Genomic DNA, 12,705 nt, shown 5'->3' on the forward strand with positions numbered 1-12,705 from the left:
AAGAAGGGACTTAAAAACAGCAAGAGAAGAGGCCTGTCTTATGCTCAGAGGCAGATCATTCCACAGCTTAGGAGCTGCCACAGAAAAAGCACGGTCTCCTCTGAGCTTGCATTTTGTCTTTGGGACCCTCAGAAGCAACTGATCAGCTGACCTGAGGGAACGGGAGGGTGTATAAGAATGTAACAGCTCAGACAGATAAGAAGGAGCAAGGCCATTAAGAGTTTTAAAAACAAATAGTACTTAAGTACTCTTAGTACTTAAGACTCTATAGATGATTGGATGGGAATAAATTCAGTGTCCTGGTTTGTACCACATTAGGAGTTTGCTCGGCATAATTATCTAGACAGGTGTAGGTAACACAATCATTGTGTTAGTAGGAGATCATAAAGGTCCAGCAACAAGTCCACCTTAAACCAAATTAAAGACTCACTGAGTAAGAAAAATCTTTTGTCCAGAAAAAAAAGGACAAATTGAAGCCTGATGGTTGTAGTAAAAGGACAAATTAAAGCCTGATGGTTGATGAAATAACTAGAGTGAATATATGGGAAACTTTCAACAAATGGACGGAGCAGAGTTCTGCTCTGGTAATGAAGATAACTTAAATACCAAAAAGCTCTTCTCAAAATAACTGCTATATTTATAACTTTATCCCTTAAAAAGATAATATGCCTCTAAACAAAAAACCTTAGAAGTTGCCATGGCAGAAGATTTTCTTTTTCCTCTCCTTCCATGTGTGCACAATACTAGTGTCATTTAACTTGTCATCAGAGTTGGCTAACTTCTGCAAAACTCTTGAGTGTGAGCTATGCTCCTTTTAAAGAATTAACATTGACTGGATCTTTAGAATTTGGAGAAAATTCATCACCAAGCTCACTTTTTACCTTGTAGGTTAGACAAACCGATTTAATCATCAGTTATTCAATAGAAAGTTCAATCCAGGACGTTCCAAGGACGTGTCATTTTTATAATAACATGAATGAAATGGTAAATTACCTGTATTTTTATAGCATTTTTTTCAAGTCAGGAGAATTGACCAAAGTGCTTTCTGCTACACTCAGTGATTCACCCATTTACACTCACACTGATGGTGGCAAGCTACATTGTAGCCAAAGCTGCCCTGGGGCTCACTGACAGAGGCCACTACAATCAGTAGGAGCCAGGGCTTGAACCAACAACCCTCAGATTGAAGGGCATACTCCTGCACCCGGAGCCACTGTCGCCCTGCAACTACAAGGATAATATCTGCTGACTGAATTTCTTGTGGAGGTTGAAATATAATTTTTTTGGCTTCTGTGAAGATACAACCAAGCGTTTGTGGTATACCATAGTGCAGCTACCTGTAGCTTTCAAAGGAGCATAGATAACTAGCCTTTATAATTTTGTGCCATGAAAACCTAGACTTTCTAATCAGTTTTTTTCTTTTAACAACTTTGCTAGTTTTGAAAAATAATGCTTTAAGTTACGCTTAGTGTTACGCTTTTTTTTTCATACTGCTTTTGCAGCGAATGATATTTCGCTATTAATTCTATTCCTCAGAGTCTGTTTGTATAAGAAATGTGTAATTGTTGTTCAGACATCACAACTGAAATACAAAAACAGGGCTATATTCGTATGAAAGTATCCCAATATAACACCTACTGTATATTTCAGCTACTTTGTTTTTCTTTTCTTTTTTTGGAGAAGCTCGGTCCCTCCAGGTTCAGGTCTGGCTAGTCTTTCCCAGGGGATAAGGTTTTAGCCTTTAGGGATGTGGCTGGCCCTCTTTCCTAAACCTCTGGCCTTGTGCGCATTTGTGTCCATGGGAAAAGAGTGGGATTAACAGAGAGGGATCAGGGGCTGAGACGAATGAGCAGATTGAAAGATGTAGCCAAATATGTTTGATCATCTGACATAACTAGATATAGTGCATTCAGGTTTTAGTCTTCCAGCTCAGAACAGCTATAAAAGAGATCTGACAGATAATTACGTGGATGATGAATTGTTTACAATTTATCTAAATAATCAAAAAAGTCTTATGATCCTACGCTCAGAGAGCCATATGAGGACATTTCTCAGGACCTCGGGCATGAGGTCGACACTGTGACAACAATCTCTGAGGGAATGCTTTGGTAGGAACACTGCTTCTGAATGTCTACGTGTGTGTGTGTGTTCATATGTGCATCAGACGACGGCCATGAGGGACCGGAAGGTGGCTGCTCTGATAAAACAATCAAAACGTTTTGATTGTGTAGACCACAAGTTACACAAATACATGTTAACACAAAAAAATAATCAAAGACACACACATTACACATCCATGCAGACAACCAGGAGCTAGATGCAAGATGCATCTTGTGCAGGACTTAGAGGAACAATAAAGATATTGACCAGTTCTCTTGATTCTACATTTTACCACAATGTAATAAAATGTTGACATGGAAAAACAAAGCTAGCAATTGGGCATACAGTATATTTTAGGATAGCTAGGGTACTACAATGAAGGGAACTACTCAGATTTGAGTGTTTAGGATTTCCTCACTCGAGGAGAGAAATTATTCCTGTAAGAGAGCAGTGATACCTTTAGCAAACTTATTTCCTCTCATTTACTGTTTTCTCATATTCTGTTATCTCCTGCAAAGCTGCTGCTCTGATAAATCAGTGGACCTTGCCTTTTTCTGTGTCCGCAGGAGCGTGTGGAGTACCTGTTCCTAATCATTTTTACGGTGGAGGCGTTTCTCAAGGTAATAGCTTACGGCCTGCTCTTCCATCCCAACGCCTACCTGAGGAACGGCTGGAATCTGCTCGACTTCATCATTGTAGTAGTAGGGTAAGTGCAGAGAATGGTTGAAAAAAAAACAAAACAAAGGTTTATAAGGTGCAGCAGGTTCTGGGTTAGAGTGACTTGCAAATCAGAGCAGTTTCTATATTAAACAAAACACCAATGTTCTGCTCTGACTTTAATTATAAATTTAAAAAACAAAATAGTCTTAGAGTAGCTTTACTACAGAATGCATAGAGACTTCTAAAAGCATTCATCCCTTGAACCTTTTTAATTTTGTCACTCTGAAGCTTAAAACTTCCATAATTTTTGCTAGAATTGAAATTACTGAAAGGTTTGTATATATATATATATATATATATATATATATATATATATATATATATATATATATATATATATATAATTTTTTTTACAATTAATATTAGAAACTGGTTTACCTACGTTTCTGCGTCGTTTATTCTGATACAACAAATAAACCCCAATTTGGTTTAGTAGTCAAATGCTCCGTTAATGTAAATTATGTCAGTCACAAATGATCTCAATAAAATATGTTGAAGTTTAGTATTATGACTAGCACTATGCAATAAAGTTGAACATGCATAAAAAACTCATTCAATGTTTAGTTGTATTTTTGGCAATGATTTATCACAAAATAATGTACTTTTTTACATTCTAAAAAATTTGATTTCATTACTTCCACTTCTTACAGAGGCTAAATCAATGTTGCCATTATATTTGTTACTTTTATCAATCTCTATTGTGGGTCATTCAACTTATCATTGACAGTTTAGATGATATTATCACCCTTTAAAGTGTACGCTGTTCAAACCTTTTTAAATAAGCAGCATTCTTTGTATGCAATAAGTCACATCATAGCTCTAGTCTTTTCTTTTTTTTCTATTCAGATATTTAATATTATTATATGCATAAGTGTCCAAATTCAAACCAAGAAGGTAAAGTGTAGGGTAAAAGTGTGGGTTTTAAGGCCTTTGGCTTTTTATATGTGTAAAAGAAATGACTTCCAACCTTAATTAATATTTGTTTTAAAGAAACTATGATTCCAATATTGGTCAGCATAATTCTGAATAGAATTTTCTCCATAATTAAGCTACTGTTGTAACAAAAATCTAAAAGCTAAGATTTTTTTTTTCCCACATTATAAAAATCATTCTAGTATGTTTTTTGTTTGGTAAAGTAAGATTTGTGTGGCTCATTTTGAATGCAGATGAAAGACCAGTACTCAACTTTGGCCTGCAGAGAACTGCTGCAGCTTAAACTGATTAGCTTGTGAGTTGCTGATAGCAAAGCTCTGCTCTGTTTTTTTCCTTTATCTGAAACTCGGCAACAAAGACTATCTGCTAAACCCTCTGCTTCTTTTGTGCATCTGTGTGGGACTTTACGCCAGCTGAGCCAAGCGCATAGTTTTTTCCCGTGCATTACAACCAGTGGACCTGACAGATACATTAAAGCCATAAAAGCGGTCTAATTGAGGGTATACATGTGTGCAAGTGTGTGGGTGTGTTTGTAAGTGGGAGATAGGCAGTGAGGAAGCGGCCTGTGACCTGAGGGGAGGCTTCAACAACACAGATACAAACACTCTAAACCAGTCTTCTTCATTGCCAGTCAACTGTTCCCTCACATTAGGCTTCACTTACTTAACACATTTTGCTCCAGCTCATAAAAACACACACATGCAAAGAACATGGTCCCAGTGCCGCAGGCATAAACACAACCTTTAGCATTTCAGCTATCAACTCTCCTTGCCTGTCCCTCTCGTAGCATATTACCTCTATATTTTTAGGATTTTACTGTAATGCAGTATTTGTTTATATTGCAGTGAGATGTTAAATGTCTCAGTAAATGGTGATTTCGGCAGCTAAAGGGCGCAGTGGGTAGCAGATTTACTGCTCCAAGAATCCTTGCAGCAAGAAGATCGTGGGTTTGATTCCCGGCCCAGGGTCTTTTTGCATGGAGTTTGCATGTTCTCCCTGAGCATGCATGGGTCCCTCCGGGTACTCCGGCTTCCTCCCAAAGTCCAAAAATATGACTGTTAGGTTAGATGGCTTCTCTAAATTCTCCTTAGGTATGAATGTGTCCTGTTTGTCTCTTTGTTGCCCTGCGATGGACTGGTGAACTGTCCAGGGTGTACCCCGCCTCTTGCCCATAGACAGCTGGAGATAGGCACCAGCACCCATCGCAACCCCACTTGGGATTAAGTGTGCCAGAAAAAAAATGGATAAATGGTGATTTCCTTGCAACATGGAGCAAATGTGGGCTCCACCTTGAAATTCAGCTGGGACATAGTCAAATTCAGGGACATATAAAAGCTACTAATTTGCTATTTTAGACCGTTTAGCCCATGTATTACTCAGGTTCTTTAAGGTTATGTTTCCTTTAAAGGGGCAGAGTCATATATTATGCCTATTAGATTTAATAAATCTACACACACACCAAGCATTTCTCGTTGTAGTGTTTTAGTCCTTTTTGAGCCTTAAAATCTTTTTGATCAGCAGACATCTATATGGCTGTGTGCCCTCTGCTGGCAGCACTTAATCACGCATCCATCAAAAAAGCAGCAGAATCTGAATGTTTCCTCAGGTTTAGCTCTCGATTCGGCGAACACCAACGTTCATATTGTATTCTGAGTGCTACCCATGTCTCGTCACTCTTTACACCAAATTATTTTATGTGCATGTTTAACACTTTAAATTTTCCATATTCATTTTTACATTTATGCTGGAAGTTGTTGTTCACAGTATCCTACCTCTGGTCACGTTTTGTTTTGGTTGATATAGACCAAAGTCTAAGCTTACTAAACAATATAGAAAAAATAAGTGGCAAAATGCTGAAATTAAACATATAATAAGCCAACAGGGCAAGATAATTTCTTTGGAAAGTGAAATTAAGTTTGCAAAAAAAATCTCAAAAAGCTACACATCCTTCTTCTGATCTGTAAAACCTATGGGGTGTTTACACCGAATGTGTTTTGGGCATCAAAAAATGCTTAAACTCTGAAATTGGGACACTGGATCAAACTGTCTGGATGCTCGGCTCTCTGGTTGTTTATCTATTTACCTCTGTTCTGTAGGTTAAGGCTAGACAGTAGCTTGGCTTTATTTACATTTATGAATTGGAAAAATTGTTTCAGCACGTTTTTAAGCAAAAAAATCCCCTCTAAAACATCATCTGTGCAGTCAGTTCATCAGGATTATGATTCTTCTAAAATATAGTTCTTGTTCGTAGCTGCAGAACTCCGGGATACCGTTGAAAAGCTCTCTGCTGAATCCGGTTTGTGGGGGATTTCCTGCTGGTTCATAGCGGGACGAAGTGAATATAAAGAGTATTTAAGGTTTGTGGTACAAACTCCAAGTACCAGAATATACAATTGAAGATTTTTTTTGACAAGTTTTCACATTTTTAGTTAATTTGGGTATTTATTAACTGTTTTACCATAGTTCATAATTAAAGGCTTTGGCAGCGATAATGAAAAGTTTGTTCTCTTTTCCTTGTAGCATACATAACAAATCATTCTCACGGCTTTATTTTATTTATTATTATTACAGTTTAACCCCTTGACGTTTATTTATTTTTCATATACAGAATGCTTGTCGAACGATAAAAGCTTGTCTGTCTGTGTCTGTCTCCTCCCCAAAAAATCTCCTGGAACAGCTTTTCTTTTTGGTTGATGCTCCGGTGTCCAGTGGCAAAAGTTCAATGTTCTGAACTTCAGCATCAAAGGCTTGGATGCTCGGACGCCAGAATGCTTGGATGCACCGCTATCTATGCTCAGACCTGTCGCCTCTTGATGCCATTCCCTATAGAGTTTACATTTATATCGGACGTGTCAACACCCAAAACGCATTTGATGTGAACGCATCATTAAAGATCGATAAGGAAGATAAGAAAAAAAGTCAATGACATTTAACATTTATGAATAAAGGTATTCTACAGTGATCACCACTAAAGGTTATTTAAATCATGCATTCCTAATCAGTTTGGGGAAAAAAAGTCTGTTTTTTGGTAAATCTCATATGTTTAATTTGATGCACTCCTGACCATCACATTTAGAGAGAACACCATTGGTCTGGCTGTGTAATCAAGATCATTTTGAGATCAGATCATAAGATGCTGAAAGAAGTCTGTAAAAACAAGCATTCCTATTGTAAAAACAGCATGTTTCTGCTACAGTTATTAGCAAATTATAGTCTTTCAATCACAAAGAGACTAGTTTAACATTAAAAAGATGCGCAAGGACAGCACATTTAAGACAAACATCAAGGCCAGAGTTAAGTATGAGGCAACATGACAAACACCAGGGTATAAATGTTTTTTTTTTTTTTTTTTTCAACAAATGATACTACTAATGAATTGTGTGATTACCAGAACAGGGGAAATATTTGGTATAAACCAGATAAAAAGATCTCAAAACCATGAAACATAGAGGTGGATGTGTCATAGTGTGGAGATAGGCTATCTGAGGATCTTAACTGTTGACCCATCCAGATTCTATCATGCATTCTACAGAAGCTTAAAAAGATGTAGCAAAATGTTTAATCAGAAGCAGGAAATAGACCTTGCATCAAGACCGTAACCCAAAACATAACAGTTGATTCATATTGGACAGGCTAAGCATAACAAAAATGCTCTGAACAGAATCAAAACTAAGGTCTGATTGTCATTGAGAGTCTGTGTGGTCAAATGGAAATCTCAAAGCTGATGGTAGAAAAAGGGGCTCATTTGCCACAGACCAACGTCTGGATATCAAAGCTGCCTCCAAAAAGCTCAATTGGAGTTATTTTAGCCCAAAGAGCATAATACTTGTTGAGAAAGTCACTTTTTAATACAGTTTTGCAGATATATTTTGTTTGATTAAAGAAAATAAGCATTTTTCTGGAATTTAAAAGTTATTTAAAAACAACAACTATGAAAAACAAAAATGGTTAAGATATCAATACTTCTAAAAAGATAATTCAGAATTTAACGATGTGCCTTAATTTTATTTTTTGTGACTAAATGTCATTAAGATATTGTCACAAAAATATCCTAAAATGTTCTAATGGAAAACCACTTGAACCAAATTGTTGTGAAAAACAGACAAGTAGATACACTCAGTGTAGAAATGTTCAGCTGTGACAGCACTGCCTCCTTTTACGTGCATGGCTAAGCGCTCATCCTCCTGTATGTGCATGTTTAACTGCCAGTGTGTGCCTCTACATGTGTGTTGGTGTGTGCGGGTACAGATGAGAAGCGACAAGAGTTCACTCCCTCTGGAATATTCACCATATGGGTGAAAGAGCTTGTACCTGGTGCATAGCAGCCTGGGGACTCGGGCACCAGCTAACACAAGCATGCACACACATGCACGACACGCAGATGCTACAGGCCACATTGCTGCTGACACATACCTATGAGGTGATTAGTGAAGGTTCGTGTAAGTGTGTGTAAATGAACAGGTAGTCTGACTTTTTACTTCAGGACATGCCTTTCATGAGCTGCCGTATTTTTTCCTTCTTATTTTGAGAAGGTTTATGCTTTCTCATAAATGAGTTGACCTTTTAAAACATTACAACTACCTGCAGGTAAACTGTGTTACACTACTTGGGCTGGCAGAAAGCACTTTCTGTTTGGAAAATATGTATTGTACTACAATTGTTTGTTTTTTATGTTTCCGGCTTCATTCTCAAATCATGTTGTGGAATAATAATCTAATAGTTAATTTGAAACTTCTTTAGATATAAGACAACATAATAATGAGCTAATGTTGCTATTAAAGCAAGCTATACTACTAAGCAAGCAGTGCCACAGGCTGATTACCTTCACATCGATCTGTATTGATGCAATAATGAGAAAACAGGGTGGAATACATCGGCTGTACAGTTCAAGGAAACACTTCATATGACTCATATGACCAAAAAAAAAAAAAAAGAAAAATTAAACTATCTTGAAAAAAGTTCACTCTAGGGAACTGGACATGATGGTTTTTAGAAAACCTTGTATCTCCCATCCAAGAGGCTTCTTCAAATATAACTAGTGGTGGGGAGCACTGACATTTATATAGTGTAGGTCTAATAAAGAATTAGAAAAGGTGGAAAAGGGGGACAGGAACCACTTGGAAACGGGGGGGGGGGTGGGGGGACAAAAGGTGGCTTTGATCCCTCCCACTGAATTGGCCAAAGAGGACACATGAGGGGTGTTAACGGTCGTTAGGGGGTCCTGATGGGTAGTAAACTGCCTCGTCAGAGTGGTTTCGGTCACATCCCTCATCTGAGTGTGGGTTCCTAAAAGTGCTCCAGGTCAAGCTCGAGTGTGACTTGGATGACTGAGAATCTTCACATAAAATGAAGCTAAAACTATTAAACTTTAGGGGTCTAATTAATGCCGATGCATCTGTATGACTTGGTTCAGTTCTGTTTTGCACAAATTGATACAGATTATTTGATCTCCCTTCCATGTTTGCAAATTGCTAAAAAAAAAAACAGTTATCAAAAGAATAAAGTATGCATACTAATATTCTGCAAGATAAATATATACTTTTGAAATAGGACGCAGAGTCTCATAATTGATCCCAGAGTTTCATATTACAAACTTTCATTTTGATAAGAGAAAATGTTAATCTGTTGTTCAAAGGGTAAATAATTAAATGGTTTGCTAACCTAGGTGAGATTATTTTTAATGCTACAGATTATTCAACATTTTACTTCCTCATAGTGTTTAATTTTTAATCAGCATCGTATCTCACTAGCTGTCTATGAATGTACAGAGCTGATCTGATGTTTGGTTGTGGATGCATACAGGCCTTTAAGTGCTGCTACACAAACACTAATTAATTATTAAATGAAATGCTGGTGGTGTTAACTTGTTGATCCCAGACGTGCTTGTCAGACCCAGAAAAAAAAAAGCTGTGCTTCTCAACCAGACATAGAGTTAATCAAATAGAGAGGCTGAGAGAGAAAAGTGGAGAGGGCGACATGTTTTGAGAGGCCCTTTCAAGTGGCCATTTCATCTCTGCTAATTGTTAATTCTCCATGACTTCCACACTAGTGACTGGCCTTTGAGCTGAGCTAGCTACTGTTTTCTAAAGGCTGTTAGAAGCAGAATTAGGGGAAAAGAAAAGACTGGGAATGGTATGCGCTCATCCTAATGCATGTACGTTAATTTAAGCTCATCATTCATTAGGACTAAGGAGACATCGCTAAATCTAAACAACATGGATAATAGTTGCTAAAAGATTAAAGGACAACAGCTACTTATTGGAAATTATATCTGTGCTTTTAAGATTACTAAGGTTGCAGTATATGCATTATGTCTGGACACCTACAGTAAAGAACAAACACTGATGTTTTTCCTTTTCTGTAAAAAGACTTAGCTTGTCAAAAGTACAGCAGTCATTAACTTCTTAATCTGGCTTCAAAAGGTTGTTTCTTCTCATTTCACTTAAACTTATAGCTCTTCCATTATATAATAATGTAGGCTACACATGCTATAGTATGATTCATAAAATTATGTATGTTGCTATATTTCAGAGTACTGTCAGAAATCATTAGTGGTTTTTATTCTATTTTTCATTAAAAAAATGATTCATTTTAAAAAATTATGTTTGTACACCCTTAGTGTATCCTTAATGCTGAAAATAGTTTAATGATCTGAAAGGTTTAATTGGGACAAACGCAAAAACAGATGTTGGGGTAGACGCATTTTCACAGCGGTGTAATTATGTATATTAATATAAATTTTATCACTGTATAATAGCAAGGAATTAAAAAGGATTCTCAGATAAAAGTCATTAATTCGGAATTATAATATTTGGATTTGATATTTTCAAGGGAAAATAAAACATCTAATTTATTAGATGTATTATTTTTTATCTATAAAACACCTTTTACAGATAAAAGTAACACAATGCTTCAGACAACTTTACAGCACAGCACATTTTAAAACATGATATTAAAGGCAACATATTTTTAAAATAAATTATACTAAAAAAATGATTTATTCCTATTAAGGTGCACACATAATATAAACACATACAAAAGGATTCTACCATTAAAATAAAAAAATAAAATAAAAAAGATTTCCAGTAAACATACTTTACTTTGGTGTCCAGCTTAATGGCCAACCGTTATGCACATTTTGATAGCAGTAATTGGCCAATTATTTCACATTAAAAATTATGACCCCAAGCCTGTGTTCTTCTTTAACACATTTGGATATGTTAATATTTAAATTCATTTTCAAGGAAACAAAATGAGATTCAAGTTATATGACCAAGAAATAAAACTGACGCTTGAGAATAATGGTGAGTAATAAATGAGGACATCCCCACATTTATTACCTCTTAAGAGAACCAATTCATGTGCAAACACAACAGCCAAATATATATATATACACACATAAATACAGGAGCAAGCAAAAGCCCCAGCTTATTAAAGCATAGAGTAGGTAGTGTCATGGATGGGGATGCCGTTCTGCAGCAAGACCTGCTAAAACTCACCATGAAGTAAGCCATTATATATAAATTATATATAAATTCCACCTTGTTTCAGTCAAACATGAAACCAGCAATAAAACAGAAAAATATATAAATGGTGCTAAAGCAAATACTGCACCTAAAACGTACCAGTCAATCCATCAAAAACTGTTAGGTCATGATTTATGAAGTCACTGAGGTACAAGACAATACTTAAATGTCTGACAATGGGAAGCCGACAATGTGTTAAATCTTCCACCCACTGATATAGGAAGTTGGTAGAGGACTACAAAAGAATCACAAATGCCATAACACTAACAGGGGGTTAAATCCTAACTTTTACCAGGGTTGTATCAAGAAATTTCCAGAGATAAAAAAAACAGAAATGTTCAGATCAAAGTTCTTCTTTTGGTACATTACACATTTCTAAAACACACTTAAAATTTAAGCAGGCTGATAGTTAAAAAAACGATCAGATGACTGAGAAGTCTTCAGTTCAAGTCTCCAGTTATCTTTCTTCCTGTTTAAGTAGCCAATGTGCTTCCCAAGAAAGTTTCCTTCTAAATAGCTTTTTACAAATGTTTGCCTTATCAGATTTTATTTTTCACATACCTAGTAACAGGCTTCACACCAAAGAGTGTTGCTCTAAAAGTAACAAGAATTGGCTAGCCTGTTCTATGGTGCATTAACTCAGTGAAAGAAAAAAATAAAGACTGATCTCTGAGTTTTAGGTCCCTCTGTTTTTATTATAGATAATAATATGAAGGAACACCCACTAAGTGAGCAGGTCTAAATTCTTCTGTTTCTATCTTTGCAAATTCCTTTCAGAAAGGCAGGCTAAAGCACAGCTGTAGGGTGGTCGGAGGATGAGAGGTTTAATTTCCCACCCTTCTGTGTGTCAATGTGTGTTTAGGGAAGAGATGTTGGCACTGATCTGCTTATCAGTGTATGAGTAAGAATACAAAGTAAAATACTGTATAGAGAACTACATGTGTCATTAGGTGATTAAAGAGATGTTTCTCACTTAAAACAAAATATTGTTTTAAATCAAGAAATAGTCACATCCAAAATGGAAAATAATGTAAATCACAAGAAGTGGGGTTATTTTGTGCTATTTATATCACCTCATTTTTTGGATGTGTTTATAAATTTAAGATTGTCATTGTATGTAATGCATTTACTGCTCTGTCCCACAGGTTATTCAGTGCGATTTTGGAGCAGGCCACAAAGGGAGATGGGGCCACTCCGATCGGAGGGAAGGCGGCAGGCTTTGATGTCAAAGCTCTGCGAGCATTCAGAGTTCTAAGACCGCTACGACTGGTCTCTGGAGTACCCAGTAAGTACTGTAAAACATGGGTACTATAAAGAAGGATGAGGCGATCTGCAGTGAAAAGTTATTGGGTGAGGTGGTGGGGAAATAAACCTCAGAGTATGGTTGACATTGGCACTTGATGCACCACACTAGACACTGATTTTT

The 12,705-nt window shown here is 36.6% G+C and overlaps 1 protein-coding gene across 1 annotated transcript in view; it reads left to right on the forward strand.

Moving 5' to 3' along the window:
* cacna1c (calcium channel, voltage-dependent, L type, alpha 1C subunit) overlaps window positions 1–12,705 on the forward strand; it is a 290,041-nt gene that overhangs the window by 187,950 nt on the left and 89,386 nt on the right. The window contains exons 4-5 of the mRNA XM_038289381.1: window positions 2,667–2,806; window positions 12,425–12,564. Of these exons, the coding sequence (XP_038145309.1) occupies window positions 2,667–2,806; window positions 12,425–12,564 (280 nt within the window). The remainder of the gene's footprint in view (window positions 1–2,666; window positions 2,807–12,424; window positions 12,565–12,705) is intronic.

Source organism: Cyprinodon tularosa, unplaced genomic scaffold (assembly GCF_016077235.1).
Source record: "Cyprinodon tularosa strain WSP-4 unplaced genomic scaffold, ASM1607723v1 ctg268, whole genome shotgun sequence".
NCBI classification, from domain to species: domain Eukaryota; kingdom Metazoa; phylum Chordata; class Actinopteri; order Cyprinodontiformes; family Cyprinodontidae; genus Cyprinodon; species Cyprinodon tularosa.